Source organism: Macaca fascicularis, chromosome 1, assembly GCF_037993035.2.
Source record: "Macaca fascicularis isolate 582-1 chromosome 1, T2T-MFA8v1.1".
In the NCBI taxonomy this organism is placed as follows: Eukaryota; Metazoa; Chordata; class Mammalia; order Primates; family Cercopithecidae; genus Macaca; species Macaca fascicularis.
Genome location: NC_088375.1, coordinates 193,712,049 through 193,730,619, shown reverse-complemented (window position 1 = coordinate 193,730,619; position 18,571 = coordinate 193,712,049). Strand labels below are relative to the sequence as shown.

Sequence of the window (18,571 nt, the reverse complement as noted above, 5' to 3'; positions counted from 1 at the left end):
ATCAACTAACTGCAGTGTGTGGATTCTAATTGGATTCTGATTTGAAAAACTGATATAAATGAGACAGACAGAGAGGGAGAGAGAGAGAGAGAGACAGACAATTCGGAAAATTTAAATACATTAAAATACTTGTTGATATTAAGAAATTATCATTGGCTTATTTATACGTGATAACAGTATGGTATGTTTAAGACATCCTTGCCCATGACAGAGACATACTAAATACCTTCATGATACAATGATACTATGTTTAACAATTGGAGGTGGGGACAGAAAGTGTATGTAAGTATAGATAAAACTATATTGACTTCAACAATGAAGGTTACACGAGCATTCACTATGCTATTTTTCTCTTACCTTTTTATATGTTTGAAATTTTTACATTACAATTGTTTAATGGGGGAAAACATTAAATAAGTACCTAGGGAGCCCAAGATACATGCTCTCCAACTCTCAATCTAGCACAGCTTCCTTAGAGAAAATATAGCCGAAGTCCATAATCTAACTCTCTCGGTCCCCCATTGAGATTCCCTATAATAGTGATTGACAGTAACTGAAAAGAAGGGCTGAATCCCTCAGATTTATTAAGGCAAAAGCTGGAGGGGAATCTTATCTGGAAAGAAAAACCTAGTGGGGGTATCATATTTTAAAAAATGATTTTCATGTAATAATGGATTCAAAGTGAGAAAACTCCAAGGACCAGGTGAGAATTAGTGAGAAAGGAGATAAGATATCCTCATAACAGTCATGCTTTCTACTGGCAGATTTTCTCTCAATTCTTGTCATCATGATAGGATTTGGTGAAAGCTTTATGCTTTTTGAGATAGGTTAAATGGCAAGACCTCCTTCCATTCTCTCTCTCAGGTAAATGGGCACCAGCTAAGAAGAACAAAAGGTGTGATTTCTTGTCAGAAATAATTTGGGAGAAGCCTGGTTATCATAAGCTAATGCAGAGATGGAGATGTCCAAATTGCGCAGCTTGTTTCATTTTGGGTGGGCCTTTTTAGGAGACTATATGAAAAATAAGGGATAAGCAGGGGAACCTAGGCTTTCCCATATTAGAATGTTCAGTTTTTGGAAGCTAACTATTAATAATTGGCTAGAAAGAGTTTGGGTTTACCTACTCACCAAGAGGTGGCTGTAGCATACCCCCATTCTTTTCACAGTTCCCAATAGGCTGAATTTCAGCTGAGTCAACCAGCCGCCAGAAGTCATTTTTGTTGTCACTCCCATCAAGGCGCAGGCGAAGGCGGGCTCCTGTCAGTCCAACTACTGTGGCAATACAGGTGGATGTGGTGTTCCTGGGGTCCTGTGCTTCCAATTTCATACTGATCTTGAATTCGTTGCTTGGAGGTGTGTAGGACTAGGAAAAACAAGGCATGAGGTTTAGACAGATTAACAGTAAACCCCCAAAATTCATGTTTTGGATTCAGATTGGTTATAGCTGGGCCAGGGACAACCAACTGAATTATTCCCTAATAATTAAGAAAGGTTTCATGCAAAAGAAACAACGAAAGGTAAGATGAAGGGTAAAAAATTACTTTCCAATGAAGCATCAAATAGACCCATACCAGTTAAAAAAAAAGGACAAGAATGTCTTATATAGGCCAGTTAATTAAATGTTTTCTCATCCTATAATTCTCTAACTCCCTACCCTTCCAGGTAGGGACTTTTTAGTCCCTTTTTAGTCTTTTTAGGACTACTACATCCTATTAAACTATAATATTCTTTGTGTCTCTTTGTGGAATATTTTACTATATTGATGTGTATATCTACCACACAGACTACTGGGGGTTAATTTTTTCTTATTTCGACAATAACTTACTAATCAATTCATACAATTGACATACAATAAACTATACACTTTAGTAAGTCTTGACATATGTATATGCCCATGCTACCATATACACCATAGAAACCTGTGAAAGCATCACCACAATAAAAATAATGAACATGGCAAGTTCTCACATGCTCTTTTGTAATCTCTTCTTCTGGCCCCTCCAGGACCTCTGTACCCAGGCAACCAATGGTCTACTTTCTATCACTGTAGATTGCTTTGCATTTTCTAGTCTTATAAGGAACCACAGAAGATGTACTTTCTTTTTTGCCTAGCTTCTTTCACTCAGCATAACTACTCTGATATTCAACCATATTAATAATTCATTTCCTTTTACTGTTGAGCAGTATAACCGTGCTGATGGAGATATGGTTTGCTAAAGTGGCTAGAAACATTTAAGTACAAAATTTCGTGTAGGGAAATACACTTTCTTTCTTCTTGCGCAAATACCTAGGAGTGAAATGGCTGGATCATATGGTAGCTATATGTTTAAATCACAAAACAGAAAATTAACCATTTTAAGGTATATAATTCTATGATTTTTAGAATATTCTCAGAGTTGTGTAAACACCATTCCTATCTAATTTTATAACATTTCCATAATCCCCCCAAAATGAACCCTATGCCCCAATGGAGTCATTCCCCACTACCCTCTCAGCTCAGGCCCTAGAAACCATTAATCTACTTTCTGTTTCCATGGATTTACCTATTCTGGACATTTCATACAGATGTAATTATATGATGTGTGGCCAATATGTGAATAATTTCTTTCATTTAGCAAAATGGATTCAAGTTTCACCCATGTCAGTGAGTGTATCAGTACTTCATTCCTTTTCATTGACGAACAATATTCCATTGTATGGATATACATTTTGCTTACTCATTCATCAGCTGATGGACATTTGGGTTGTTTCCTCTTTTTGGCTATTATGAATAATGATGTGATGAACATTTATGGTATATTTTTCTGTGGACATGTTTTCTATTTTCTTAGGCATATACTTATGAGTGAAACTGCTGGGTCATGTGGTAACTCTGTTTAACATTTTGGGTAACCTCTGAACTGTCTTCTCAAGTAGCTACAGGATTTCATAATTTCACCACCAATGTACGAGGGTTCCAGTTTCTACACATCCTCAGCAACATTTGCCATTGTTTGTCTTTTTGATGTTAGAGTCATCTAGTCAATGTGATGTATATCTCCATTGCAGTTTTGATTAGCATTTCTTTAATGACTACTGAGTATCTTTTATGTGCCTAACTGGTCATTTGTATATATTTGGAGAAATACCTATTCAAATTCTTTGTCCATTTTAAAATCATGTTGTCTTTTAATTCCCAGTTTTGTTTTGTTTTTTTGTTTTTTTTTTATTGAGATGGAGTCTTGCTCTACTATTGCCCAGGCTGGAGTGCAGTGGGTCACTGCAAACTCTGCCTCCCGGATTCACAACATTCTCCTGCCTCAGCCTCCCAAGGCAGGGACTACAGGCACCCACCACCGCACCCGGATAATTTTTTGTCTTTTTCGTAGAGATGGGGTTTCACCGTGTTAGCCAGGATGGTCTCGATCTCCTGACCTCGTGATCCACCCACCTCGGCCTCCCAAAGTGCTGGGATTACAAGTGTGAGCCACTGCGCCCGGCCTAATTCCCGAGTTTTAAGAGTTCTTTCTATATTCTGGATACAAGTCCTTTACCAGATATATAATTTGCAAATATTTTCTCCCATTGCGTGGGTTGTCCTTTTCACTTTTTTGATGGTGTGGAAACAAAAATCTTTTAATTTTGATGAAGTTTAAGTTATCTATGTTTTCTTTTGTTGTTTATGTTTCTGGTGTTGTATTATCTAATCCAAGGTCATGAAGATTTCCTCCTATGTTTCTTTTAAAGAGTTTTGTAGTTTTAACTCTTACATTTAGGTCCATGATCCTCATGAAGTTAATTTTTGTATATGGCATAGAGGTAGGGTCCAACTTCACTTTTTTCTATGTGGATAAGCAGCTGTTCCTGCACCAGTTGTTGAAAAACCCATTGAACTGTCTTGGTATCCTTGTGAAAAATCAATCGACCATAAATTGGTGGGTCAATTTCTGTACTCTCAATTTTTTTTTTTTTTGAGACGGAGTCTTGCTCTGCCGCCCAGGCTGGAGTGCAGTGGCCGGATCTCAGCTCACTGCAAGCTCCGCCTCCCGAGTTCACGCCATTCTCCTGCCTCAGCCTCCCGAGTAGTTGGGACTACAGGCGCCCGCCACCGCGCCCGGCTAGTTTTTTGTATTTTTTAGTAGAGACGGGGTTTCACCGTGTTAGCCAGGATGGTCTCGATCTCCTGACCTCGTGATCCGCCCGTCTCGGCCTCCCAAAGTGCTGGGATTACAGGCTTGAGCCACCGCGCCCGGCTGTACTCTCAATTTTAATTCATGGATCTGTACGTCTATCTTCCTGCCAGAACCATGACATCTTAAGTACTGTAGCTTTGTAGTAAGTTTTGAAATCAGGAAATGTGAATGCTTTAGCTTTGTTCTCTCTTTTCACGATTGCTATGGCTATTCTGGGTCTCTTCTAAGAATTTTAGCACCAATTTGTCAATTTCTGCAAAAAAGGCAGCTGGGATTTTGACAGAGATTGTGTTGAATCTACAGATCAATTTGGAAAATAATGCTGTCAGTTATGTCATTTGCAAGTATAGTCATGTTCCACATAATGACGTCTGGTCAACAATAGACTATATATAGATTGTGGTCCCATAAGATTACAATGGAGCTAAAAAATTCCAGCATCCTAGTTATACTACAGCTGTTTTAAGGTCCTACAGCAACATATCACTCACATTTGTGGTGATGCTGGTGTAAAAAAACCTACTGTGCTGCAAGCTGTATAAAAGTATAGCACATACAATTATGTACAGTACATAATACTTGATAACAAATTACTATGTTGCTGGTTTATGTGTTTAATATATATTTTTAATCATTATTTTAGAGTGTATTCTTTATACAAAAATAAAAGTTAACTAAAAAAACAGACTCAGGCAGCTCCTTCAGAAGGTATTCCAGAAGAAGGCATTGTTACCATAGGAAATTACAGCTCCATCCATGCATGTAACTGCCCCTGACGACCTTCCAGTAGGCTCAGAAGTAGAAGTGGAAGACAGTGATACTGATGATCCTGAGTCTGTGTAGGCCTAGGGTAATGTATGTGTTTGTCTTAAGTTTTGTAACAAAAAGAGTTTAAAAGGTAAAAAAAAAAATTAAAATTAAAATTAAAAAAGTAAAAATTATTTTTGTACACCTGTACAATGTGTTTTAAGCTAAGTATTTTTTGTATTTTTAGTAGAGATGAGGTTTCACCATGTTGGCCAGGCTGGTCTTGAACTCCTGAGTTCAGATGATCTGCCTGCCTTGGCCTCCTAAAGTGCAGGGATTACAGGCACAAGCCACTGCACCTGGCCAGATAACATGTTTTGTATTGCTTAAATCCTCTTAAATTTCTCAAGCCCTAGAAAAAAGAAAGAAAGAAAAATTCTGAAGCCTCATTTAATGGTGCAGAATGTGGTCTATCATGATAAATGTTCTGCATGCACTTGGAAAGAATGTGTATTCTACATATGTTGGACAGTATTCTATATATGTCAGTTAGATCAAGTTAGTTCATAGTGTTGTTCTGCATGCACTTGGAAAGAATGTGTATTCTACATATGTTGGACAGTATTCTATATATGTCAGTTAGATCAAGTTAGTTCATAGTGTTGTTCAAATCCACCATATATTTGCTGATTTTTTTTCTCTACTTGTTCTTTTATTATATAGAAAGGAGTATTAAAAGTCTGACTATAGATAAATTTGGATTTATCTGTTTCTCCTACTAGTTCTATTGGTTTTTGCTTCATGTCAGGATTTGTCTGATTCCTTTATCATTATAAAATTAACTTCCTTAACCCTGTTAATATTATTTGGTTTGAAGTGTACTTTGATATTAATATAGCCATTTCACCTTTATTATGGCTAATGTCAGCATGGTATATCATCTTCATACATTTACTTTTAACCTATTTAAAGCATAATTTTTCCAATCATAGCAAGCTCAATAGTAAAGAAACATAAAACATGCGTAAGTTTTTGAAGGCAGTATATAATTGGGTTTTGCTTTTTATCCAATGTGCCAATTTCCACTTTTTAACATTTAGACCATTTATATTTGATTACTGATATAGCTGGGTTTAAATAAAACATCTTGCTATTTTTTCCCATTATTCTAGTGGTTGCATCAGAGTTTACAGTACAAACATCTTTAACTTACCAGTCTATCTTATCAAGTAAGATAGTACTACTTCATGCATGAGAACCTTGTAATATACCTAAGATTCCTCCCTTCCTGCCTTTGTGCTACTCTTATCATACATTTTACTTATATATATCATCCTCACAATATATGGGTTATTATTGTCTACACAATTACCTTTTACACAGATTTAAATAAGAAAACATCTTATATATCTAGGCTTATAATGACAATTTCCAGTGACCTTCATTTCTTTGTATAGATCTGTTATTTCATTTGATATCATTTTCTTCCAGCTTGATGAACCTCCTTTAACATTCTTGAGGTGTGAGTCTGTGAGTGATGAATTCCTTCAGCTTTTGTAAATCCAAAAATATCTTTATTTCTTTCACCTTTGTGTTTGAAAGACATCTTTGCTGGCTGCAGTAGTCCAAGTTGACAGGTTTTTTTTTTTTTTTTTAGTACTGTCAAGGTATTGTTCAATTTTGTTCTTGCTTATATTGTTTCTAACAAGAAATACAATTCTTACATTAGTTATCCTGTATATAAAGTGTCTTTTTTCTCTGGCTGCTATTGAGTTTTCTCTATCAATGGTTTTATGCAATTTGATTATGATATGCCTCAGAGTAGTTTTCTTCTTATTATTCTTTGGGATTCCTTGAATTTCTTGATTCTGTGGACCTAGAGTTTTATTTTATTTATTTATTTATTTATCTATTTATTTATTTATTTTGAGATGGAGTTTCGCTCTGTAACCCAGGCTGGAGTGCAGTGGCACGATCTCAGCTCACTACAAGCTCTGTGTCCCAGGTTCACGTCATTCTCCTGCCTCAGCCTCTCAAGTAGCTGGGACTACAGCTGCCCACCACCATGCCCGGCTAATTTTCTTGTATTTTCAGTAGAGATGGGGTTTCACCGTGTTAGTCAGGATGGTCTCAATCTCCTGACCTCACGATCTGCCCACCTTGGCCTCCCAAAGTGCTGGGATTACAGGCGTGAGCCACCGTGGCCGGCCGTTATTTTTAATTTTGGAAAAATTTTAGCCATTATTTCTTCAAATATTTTTTCTATCCCCCATCACTTCTCTCCTCGGGGGACTCCAATTACATGTCTATTTGGTCACTTGAAGTTATCCCATAGTTCACTGGTGCTCTTCTCATTTTTTCTAAATTCCTTTTTCTCTGTGTTTCATTTTGAATAGTTTCTATTGTTATGTTTACAAGTTTACTAATTTCTTCTGGCATTAATCCAATCTAGTGTATTTTTCATTTCCCACATAGTAGCCCAGTGAGTCTTTTCAATATTTTCCATGTCTCTGCTTAATATCTGAACATAACAAATATATTAAAATAATTATTTTAATGTGTTTGTCTGCTGTTCTATGATCTGTGTAGAGTCTGAGCCAGTTTCAATCAATTATTCCCTAGATGATTGGTTGCATTTTCCTGCCTCTTTGCATGCCTGGTAGTCCTTGATTGAAAGTTAGATCTGGTGAATTTTACCTGTTGGGTACTCGATACTCTTGCATTCCTGTAAATCTTCTTGGGCTTTGTTCCTCGATGCAGTTAAGTTACTTATAAAATAGTTTGATCCTCTTGAGTTTTACCTTTATGATTTGTCAGACTGGACTGAAGCAATGCTCAATAATATAAAGTTCAATGCTCAGTGTTAATTATTTTCCAATACTGAGCAAGACCTTCCTGAGTATTATACCCAATGCCCAATCAATTATGAGATGTTCTAGTCTAACTGGTGAGATCAGGAACTATTCGCAGCCCTGTGTGAGTGCCAGGTTCTATTCTTTTGAATCCTTTCAGATAGTTTTTTCCTTTGGCCTTAGGTAGTTTTCTCATATGCATGTATAAAATGGTAGTCTTTTCCTGGACCCTCTGAAGATCGCTGTGGTTTTGTGTGCAGCTTTCTCCTCTCTGATACTCCATCCTGTAAATTCTAGCCACCTTGGTTTCTCTGGACTCTCATTTTTTTTTTCTTCCATTTCTTCCAATTAGGGAGTCTGCTGGGCTAAACATGAGTTCCCTTTCCCTGGGCCATGGTCTGGAAACTGTTAAGACAGCAAGCTAGAAAATCATAGAGGCAGCTCAACTCATTTGATCTAGAGATCACTATTTGGCTGCATGATTTTTAGTGACTTAAAAACCATTGTTGGCTGGGCCCAGTGGCTCACACCTGTAATCCCAGAACTTTGGGAGGCCAAGGTGGGTGGATCACCTGAAATCAGGAGCTGGAGAGCAGCCTGGCCAACACAATGAGACCCTGTCTCTACTAAAAATACAAAAATTAGCCAGGCATGTTGGTGTGTGCCTGTAGTCCCAGCTACTCAGGAGGCTGAGGCAGGAGAACTGCTTGAAGCCGGGAGGCAGAAGTTGCAGTGAGCCAAGATCACGACACTGCACTCCAACCTGGGTGAGAGAGTGAGACTGTCTCAAAACAAACCAAACCAAACCATTATTAACATACGCTGTCTTTTTAAAAAAATGGTTTCAGGTGGAAGTATAAATTCAGTCCCTTTCATTTCAAATGAGCAGAAGTCCCAAATTTGTATTTCTACTTAGAAAACAGACAAAATTCTATGGCCAGGCATGGTGGCTCATGCCTGTAATCCCAGCACTTTGGGAGGCCAAGGCGGGCGGGTCATGAGGTCAGGAGATCAAGATCATCCTGGTTAACATGGTGAAACCCCGTCTCTATTAAAAATATAAAAAATTAGCTGGGCATGGTGGCGGGCGTCTATAGTCCCAGCTACTCTGGAGGCTGAGGCAGAAGAATGGCGTGAACCCAGGAGGCGGAGCTTGCATCGAGCCGAGATTGCGCCATTGCACTCCAGTCTGGGTGACAGAGCAAGACTCCATCTCAGAAAAAAAAAAAAAGAAAAAGAAAACAGACAAAATTCAAACTCAACCCAAAATGTTGACAGTGTGAGGAAATAACCTTTGAGTACTAAAGGAAAAGATTGTAGGTAACTTCCTGATGTTTAGCTTTGTTTAGCACCAGAACACTTCTTTGCTTATCAGCCATATCATACACTGATACAGTCAATACCATCTGTGCATTGTCTGGGTTACTTAATCCTTGTGGGAAACTCTTGATGACCTCTGATGAGCTCCTGAAATGCTTCACTGAGTGGGACTCAGTGTCAACATTCTTGTAGAAAGATAAGATTGTGACAGGAGTGCTGAGTACAGAGAAAGAAATACTGCTCCATTTTCAACAATGTCTATGGACTATAACTCTCTTTCCTGTCTGAATTAAGAGCTCTAGTAAAAATCAGCAGCTGTTTTCAGTAACACAGAATATCCTCAAGGAGGTAAAGAAGGAGGCAAGGGTGTTACTTGGGATGAAGATGGGAAGAATGTCTGCTGCCAAAACTCACAGTGACCAAATTTCACTTATTGAGCTGTGTTCTTCCCATAGAAGTTTATTCTGGGGCCCTGAGGTAAGAAGCCCAAGGGTTTCTACCTCCTGTTTTGATTGTCTAAAAACCATTAAAAAATGACTTATCTTCCACCTACTAAAGATGTTGAAAATCAATTACCTGCTTGAAGCAATGGACAGGCGCTGGGACTGAACATGTTTCTTTTAGGTATTTGTCCCAGGTAAAACGACCTGTAAAGGAAATAGAAATCTATATCACAGTCAACTTCCTAAAAAAAATGTTTTCAGGATATAATCTACACTAAACAGTAAGCTATTTGTGGACTGGTTTTGAGCATAAAAAACATATTTTTTTCCTGTTTGAGCTCAAAGGAGTATTAAGGGGAAGAATCTAAGTGACCTGAGCAGATGTTTTAGATTCATGTTTTAAAATAATGGTCTAAAGATGGCTTAGGGTGTTCTTTATGCTCATTCCTAAAGTGATCCAAAATGCCAAAGCAAGATATATCAGTAGTACTTCAAAGAACTGCCCAGGAAGCTCATGGAAAACAGAATAGAAGAAGCAGAAAGTGGGTGGGGAGATTCCTTTTGAACACTCTCTCAGAAAGGTCCCTCATTGCTGTCAAGTGGCAGCTTTTAACACCCAATATGGTTGGATTCCAGCATCTCAGCTCAGGAAGAATGAAGAAAAGGCTGTCTAGAGACAAGGGGCGAGATGATTTGAGGGGAGGGGAAGCCACATGAGTGAGATTATAGTTGAAACCTCACTCGAAAAACTGGCTCTCACCTACCCTTACTGCACCCCCACCCTAGCCACAGTGTCTTGCTCTGGGGTACAAAGTGACAAAGATCTGTTAATTTAGAGCAAAGTAGGACCTGGGAAGCATGTCTGATGACAGTAAATAAGAACAAGCTGGGGAGTCTGTAGAATCATTTAGCCTCTTGAACTGGCCTTACACCCTCTCAAAGTTTGAAGAATACTGTCCTAGATAAACAATCTTCAAGGTGACACTGTGCTGGGGCAAGGGAAAACATATTAAGGTAGGCCATTAGATATGGATCTCATTGGATCACTAAAGATTATCAAATTCTTTATTTAAAGGTTAAACCAATTACCAGTCTCCCCCTAATACCCACCTAGAGGTGACCCCATGATGGAGCAGGGAAGGTCCCAGAGAATCTCACAAGCTAAAACACTGTAGCAAACCAGCATTTCTTGAAGCTTCCTCTGTAGTGGAGCAGCACAGAGCCCCTTTGGGCCATGCAAAAAGCACTAGATGCTGGGAATAAAAATGAGTCACTGAATGATGACATCTAAATCACTCCAAAGATGATGCCAAGACTTTACACTCTATTTATTTTATAGCTTCTGTTTTATAACTGGTTCCTTTCCCACTATCTTTAACTAAGTCAAATAGATTTGGCCAGAAATCACAGTCAGTTCTGAACTATTTCATGAACTGGCTGATGATTAATCATCATGACTAGACAGTTAGTCTATAGGGCAAATGAGATGACTCTTTTCTGAAGTCAAGGTTTAAAGACGTTATCAGAATTTAATGAAGAGTTTGCTCCTAGTTGACAGGGCCCTAAAGCAAGGACTGAATACATTTCATCACTGTTTGCTGTTAGAAAAATAAAACATTACAATTTATTATTCCATCCTTACAAATGAAAGATTAAATCAAATAGCAAGTTTTGGATTTCCCTGGATTGAGAATCTTCAACTCTGGCATCTAGAGCAGCACTGTCCAGTAAAACTTTCTGTGCTGACTAAAATGTTCTGTATCTGTGCTAGCCAATAAGGTGGCCACCAGCCACATAACTACTGGACACTTGAAATGTGGGTAGTGTAAGAAACTAAATTTTATTAATTTTAATTAATTTAAATTTAAATCTCCACATGTAACTAATAGTTACTGTATTAGGAAGCACAGACCAAGAATTTTGGTCAGTCCTGGGTAACTGCTTATATTAGCGTAAGTTCTGAGTAAAAGCACCCAAGAGACTTTGGTCTTAAGAATAATGGTAGCATCAGGGGTACCACAGTAATTAGGGTATTAATTACAGTTCTCCATTTTACATATCAACCATGGTAATCAATCCCTATTCTGTAATGTACATAGGCTAGAAACCTCAGCCCTTTTACCACTTAGGAAACATTCTATTACTAACTGAATGAAAAGGAACCTCTGTTTAAAGTAGTTCACCCACTGTGATGGCTGGCTGGCTTGAACCATACCTAGAAGGTATTTTCCTTTTATTTGACTTCTTGGGCTACCTAAGACTTAGTTCCTTACTATCAGGTGAATTGCAAAATAAGGTAATTTTTATGACTTAGTAAGAATGTTTGGACACCTATTATAATGCCCATGATGAAGCCAGACATAATATGTCTGCCATATCTCCAAGCACTAAAGTAACCACAAAAGAAATAGGACAGGCACCAAGGTATAGATCCAGAGTTAGCAAGCTTTCCATTAAAGACAATATAATAAAAATTTTATGCTTTCTAGGCCATACAGTCTATGTCATAGCTACTCAGCTCTACTACTCCAGTGTGAAAGCAGCCACAGACAATCTGTGCATAAATTAGCATAGCTGTTCCACTCAAACTTTATTTACACAAACAGGCAGAGGGCTGAATTTGACCTCCCAACAGTAGTTTGCCAGACCTCTGGTATAAATCATTGACTCTCATGTGATACTTATAGTCTCATTTCTTTAAACAAAGTTCTGGGCCCCACCTTCAGAAGTTCTCATTCAGTAGGCTCCAAGTGTGGCCTGAGAACATGTATTTTCCAAGGCTCCCTAGGTAATTTGGATTAACATCTGTGACTAAGAACTACTACTGGTGTAGTTTAAATAATGTAATATTGGGAGTTTGAGGATGTTGATAAAAGTCTTGTTTCTACAGCTAACTATCTTGGGTAAATTATTTAATCCTTCCAAGCCTCAGTTTACTCATCTGAAAAATGAAGACGATATCTGTCTTACAAGATTGTACATAGATTCTTCATTCAATAAATATTTAAACTTCTCCAAGTACAAAGAACTGTGTTAAATGTTAGGGGAACAAGGTAAGACATGATTTCTCAATTCATGGAGCTTTCAGTCTAGAGATAAACAGGGACATTAATAAACATAACACAAGTAATCTGTTATGATAATGATAAAGTTAACGAGGTAGTACAGGTTGTCTTGAAAATGCAGAACATGAAAACCTCGTTCATGCTTGGGCTCAGAGATTACTGTGAAAATTAATATTAACTAACAAAGGTATAATGTTTAATAATTTAAACATATAAAATTTGAGTATTTTCAATTATTCCAACATTATAATTCAAAATTATAATTCAAAATATTCAAACAGTATAATTTGAATGTTTTCAATTATTCATTCAACAGATATTTAACTATCCTCTATGTGCCCGGCAATATGACAGGGGTCCCTGCCCTCATTTACTTGCCGGTGTATGATGAGACACAGCTAACACATAATAAATAAACAAGACAGTAAGTGAAAAGAACTTTATTATTATTATTATTTTTATTTTTATTTTTGTTGAGACAGAGTCTCGCTCTGCCGCCCAGGCTGGAGTGCAGTGGCCGGATCTCAGCTCACTGCAAGCTCCGCCTCCCGGGTTCACGCCATTCTCCTGCCTCAGCCTCCCGAGTAGCTGGGACTATAGGCGCCCGCCACCTCGCCCGGCTAGGTTTTGTATTTTTAAAGTAGAGACGGGGTTTCACCATGTCAGCCAGGATGGTCTCGATCTCCTGACCTCGTGATCCGCCCGTCTCGGCCTCCCAAAGTGCTGGGATTACAGGCTTGAGCCACCGTGCCCGGCCCCGTGAAAAGAACTTGAAGGGAATAAAATGAGGTGATGCGATAGAGACTGGGAGCTATCTTAGTAAAGTTACGGACAGATACTCTTCAGAGGAAATGTCTGAGCTAAGACTTCACAGATGAGAAAAAGTCAGCCATCTCCTTTACTAAATAATGCTTATAAAAGTGTTTTTATAAACTCTGATGCATACCACATGATGTTTACATTTATTATTAAAAAAGAAAAAAAGGTCCCTGCCCTGAAGGGACTTAAAAATGGCATTAACGTACCTTGGCCCATAAAATATAAAGCACAAGAGATCACCTAGTTAAATGCATGAATCACTTACTCTAATTTCATTCATTCAGCAAATATTTACTGAATACCTACTATATGTTAAGCCTGGTTCTAGGCACTGGTGATATATAGCAAAATACAGTGCAGCCGAAGTCTCTGCCCACATGGAGCTTACATTCTAACGGGAAAGACAGACAATAAACAAACAAACAAACAAACAAACAAATATGTCAGCTGGTCCAGACGGTAACAGAGACACCACATTAATTATACAATTCCTGGCTATTTTGAAATTTAAAAAAATAAAAGTAAGAGGTAAAAAAGGTGTGCTATTTTAGGCAGGGCAGTCAAAAAAGGCATCTTGATAAGGTGATATAAAAGTTGAGATTTGGGCCGGGTGTGGTGGCTGACTCCTGTAATCCCAGCACTTTGGGAGGCCGAGGTGGGCAGATCACCTGAGGTCAGGAGTTCAAGACCAGCCTGGCCAACATGGGGAAACCTTGTCTCTACTAAAAGAAATACAAAAATTAGCTGGGCGTGGTGCCAGGCACCTGTAAATCCCAGCTACTTGGGAGGCTAAGGCAGGAGAACTGCTTGAACCTGGGAGGTGGAGGTTGCAATGAGCTGCGATCGCGCCACTGCACTCTAGCCTAGGCGACAGAGCGAGACTCCGTCTCCAAAAAAAAAAAAAAAAAAAAAAAAAAAAGTTGAGATTTGAATGGTCCTTTCAGCCTCTGCTTAAATACTTCCAATCATGCGACACTCATTATTTAGCTATTACTCAACAGTACAAATGGACAGACTACTCTTTATAGTCAGCCAACATCTGCCTTCTAACCTCTACTGATCCTAGATATATCTAATCTCTATGTCCCAAATCCCTCGACTGCTCCTCATTTGACAAGCTGGTTACTCGTGTCTGGCTACTGTTCTGGCCACATTCCTTTACAAGAACTCCACTTTGTTCAACCTAAATGTGAACCCAAATTCCTAAAAGCAATTAAGGATAATCAATGTCTTTAGATCAGAAATTCCACTCCACTAACACCGTATAAATAGTGTTCTATGTACCAAAGTTTAAATAACAATATATTTGTTAGATGCCACTGATGGTAATTTAAGTGTCTTTATTTTATTTTGAGACATGGTCTTGCCTTGAGTCAGTGTCAGGCTACAGTACAGTGGTGTGAACACAGCTAATTGCAGCCTCGACCTCCTGGGCTCAAGCGATCCTCTCATCTCAGCCTCCCTAGTAGCTGGGACTAAAGATGTGTGCCACCATGCCTAGCTAATTTTTGCATTTTTTGTAGAGACAGGGCTATGCCAAGTTGCCCAGCCTGTTCTTGAACTCCTGAGTTCAAGCGATCTACCTGCCTCGGCTGCCCAAAGTGCTGGGATTACAGGTATGAGTCACAGATTTGGGATTTGTCCTAAGGGTGAGATTTGTCCTAAGGGTGGGACTAATGGACAAAGAGCGTGCACAGTTTAGATTTTGATACAACATATATATTGCTGAAATATCCTCTAGAAAGAATATACTGATTTTTTTTTTTTCTTTGAGACAGGGTTTCCCTGTGGAGTCCAGGCTAGTCACAAACTCCTAGACTTGTCCTCCTCCTGCCTTGGACTCCCACACTGTGGGGATTACAAGTATAAGCCAAATTTGTTTTGTTTTGTTTTGTTTTGTTTTTGAGACAAAGTCTCACTCAGATACCCAGGATGGAGTGTGGTGGCGCAATCATACCTCACTGTAACTCCAATCAGGACTCAAGCAACCCTCCGTGCTCAGTTTCCAGAGTAGCTGGGACTACAGGTGTGCGTCAGAATGCTTGGCTAATTCTTTTCTTTTTAGTAGAGACAAGGTCTCACTACATTGCCCAGACTCAATTTCTATTCCTACCAAAAGTACACAAGTGTGTTTACCACATATTTGCTAAAACTGTGTTTTAACAATTTCTATAATTTTGACAAATCTTATCAGTGAAAAAATAAAATAATATTATAATTTTATTTGTAATTTTTGATTACTAATAAAGTCAAAGATCTCTTTAGGCTTATCAGCCAGTTTGTATTTTAGTTAGCCATTTTTATGCTGAGATATTCTTTTGTTTTCTCACAGACTCTAGGAGTTCTTTGTAGATTAAGGAAAAGTCACTAGAAGAATTTTTACTTAATAGAAATAAAGCATCTAGAAAAGGTGTTCTTTCCACTATAACACAGGTCCCTCTGAAAAGACACAGACTTTCAGGCAACAGAAAGAGAGGCTTAGATAAGGAAGAGAAATCAGAGGTGTTTTGGAGGGTCCAGGCAGATATCCTGATACAAGAAAGGTCTGGATGTGGGAGGCTTCACAGATGTAGAATCTTAACATTCAAGCTACCAAGGACGTTAGTGTTTCCTAAAACTCATGGCTTTCTTGGTCTCATATCTTTGCTCATGTTACTCACACTCAGTGACTAAAGCTCAGCAAAAATTTTACATTTTCTGTCAGAAGGCTTTGCAGAGAAAGGCTGGACAAATTCTACCATTTCCCTATCTCCTATATAATCATAATTATTTATGTAAGTTCTTTATGGATGGGGGCTCATATTCATTTTAAAAATATTTAAATGTTTAACACAGTGCCTGAAATTTAATAGAGGCTCAATATGAGTTTCTGAGTGAATGAAAAGAAGCACGCAAGTAATAATCCTATTCTTTCTTGGATTAATAAAATAATACCTGGGATATAGTTCTGAAAACTATACTCTGAGAGAGAGCAAATCTGAGTTTAAATGATTACCTAGTGATGGTAAACAGACCCAAAACCATGTCACCTGAGGACCAGGTGAAGGAACATGAACAATTAGCATGAATAAAAAAGTGAAGTCTCAGAGCCATCCCCCATCCATCCAACAAATATTGATAGTGTGTGTCAAAGCACTGTGCTGGGTGCTGGACACATAACTGTGATCAAAATATCATCCTTGACCTCACACAGTTTCAGTCTAGTGACAGACAGAGAATCTAGTGAGGGACAGAGACTAAACAGTCACCACTAAGATAATATGATAAGTGCTATACTGGAGAGACAGAGGGTGCTATAGGAGCACCCAGAGTGCTTGTGGAAGCTTACCAAAGGAAGAAAGCTCTAGGCTTCTAAGCTAAAGTGTAAAAGGATAAGCAGGAGTCAAAGAAAAAGGAAACATTTTTTGTTTGTTTCAGACAGAAAGAAAGGCATTATAAAGGCTCAGACATGAGAAAAAGCAGTTCTAAAAGCAGATCTTTTGGTATGGCTGCTGGGTAGAGTTTAAAGAAAAAGTAGTTTAGAAAAAAGGTTACAGATAATGGCAGTGTTCAGGCATTAGAGAGCCCAATATACTGTATTACTGAGAAGAGGAAGCATTCAAGGTTTTGGGGTGAAGTCATTCTGGCTGTAAAGAATGGGCAGGAGGGGGATAGGGCTGGAGGCAAAAAGACCAGTTAGGAAGTTGTTTTAATAATCTAGGTGTGAGATGACTGTGGCTTCAACTATTAAAATGGCAGGGTGGCAATGAGAAGGCAGTCCCTAGAGCTTCTTTCTAGAAATCAGGGTAAGTGAAAAATAGGCTAACCCTGTTTCAAATGGCCAGAAAGTTAGAGGGATGACTAACAGAAATTACAAAAAGCAAATTTTGGCCCAATAAATATGTCTAAATAGGAAATGAATTACCTGAGGAGCTTCTAGGTTCTCAACAACTTGAAGAGTTCAAGGTAAGACATTTTACAAAAAATTCAAAATGTTGAATTTTAAATGCTGGGCAAGAATACATTATTTTGTGGTCTTTTCCAACTTTGAGATTCCACAGATCTACTGAATTTTGTTTCAGTTTGCTATTTGGAGCTGCTCCTTATGCTAGATGGTAAAAACGAAATATGTAGGATTAACTTATATATCAGAGGATATGCCTATGCAACCAATGCTCTAGGAAAAATACACTTTCAAATTTTAACATCTTTTAGTAACTGATATACTCTATGTCAAATCGAGTACCCACATTTCACAACTCCCCATCAACAGTTTACAATATGCCTTAAGCTGTCACTGAGTTACAATTGTTATTATCATTCATATTAGCTACAAAACCAAAAACAGCAGCTATCACTGTCTTCCATTTGCCTGTACCACGCCAGACTACGTCCAATATCTCCTGTGTTCATTATAACCTGCAAAGTAGTTTTATTCCCATTTTAAAGATGAGGAAATAGGCTTAGAAAGATTAAGTAATTTGCCTGAAGTCACAAAACTGGTAAGTGGGAATAGGAATTTGAACCAAGGCCTGTCTGACTCCTATGTCCATGTTTTTTCTACCACACATCAGTACCTTAAAAAGCTTGAGGAAAGTTTTAAAGAATAATAAAAAATAACTATCATTTATCAAGTGCCAGGCACCTTTACCTGCATTATTTCATTTCATTCATTTCTTCAGCTCACATTCATAGAATGCTTCACTTCAAAGAATGTCAGAAGATTTGACTTAGAGTAAAGTCTGAGTATAGCCGCTGAACAGAATGAAAATCATAATAATCCTCCAAAGTTGAAAAGTATTTGAGAGTTTTTAAGATGTTTTCACATCCATTAGCTCATGTAATCTTCTTTACAACCCTGTGAAGTAGGCAGAATGGGATTATTATCCCCATTTTACAAATAAGAAAACTAAGGATCAGAGTCACAAAGTTACTAAGTGGCAGAACTGGCTCTCAAAAAGCCTAGGAGTTCTGACTCCTAGTCTAGTGTTCTACTACTTCATGTTATCTTCTGTGTCATTGGGCAATGCAAAGTAATATGTTGCAGGGAAGAAAGGCAAGAGGAGGCAAACAGACAATGATAATAATAGAGCTAAATATATATCAAGTTGTAACAAAATATATCAAAATAATTTGAACAAAAATTGATAAAGGTATCTGGATATCAAAATCTA

General features: G+C 38.1%; 1 protein-coding gene across 45 annotated transcripts in view; it reads right to left on the bottom strand.

The window, feature by feature from the left end:
- Positions 1-18,571, bottom strand: part of SCMH1 (Scm polycomb group protein homolog 1) — a 218,422-nt gene that overhangs the window by 127,079 nt on the left and 72,772 nt on the right. For 9 of the 45 annotated variants that reach the window (XR_012421696.1, XR_012421723.1, XR_012421720.1 and 6 more), the window contains exons 5-7: positions 18,049-18,255; positions 9,668-9,738; positions 1,129-1,363 (exon numbers count right to left, since the gene is read on the bottom strand). Coding sequence is in view for 29 of the 45 variants with exons in the window: in XM_065524233.2 (XP_065380305.1) it covers positions 1,129-1,327 (199 nt within the window). In the remaining 16 variants the exon portion in view is untranslated. Of the gene's footprint in view, positions 1-1,124; positions 1,364-9,667; positions 9,739-10,644; positions 10,788-17,322; positions 17,506-18,048; positions 18,256-18,571 lie in introns of all 45 variants that reach the window. The other 36 variants (XR_012421692.1, XR_012421713.1, XR_012421714.1 and 33 more) reach the window with 8 other exon arrangements.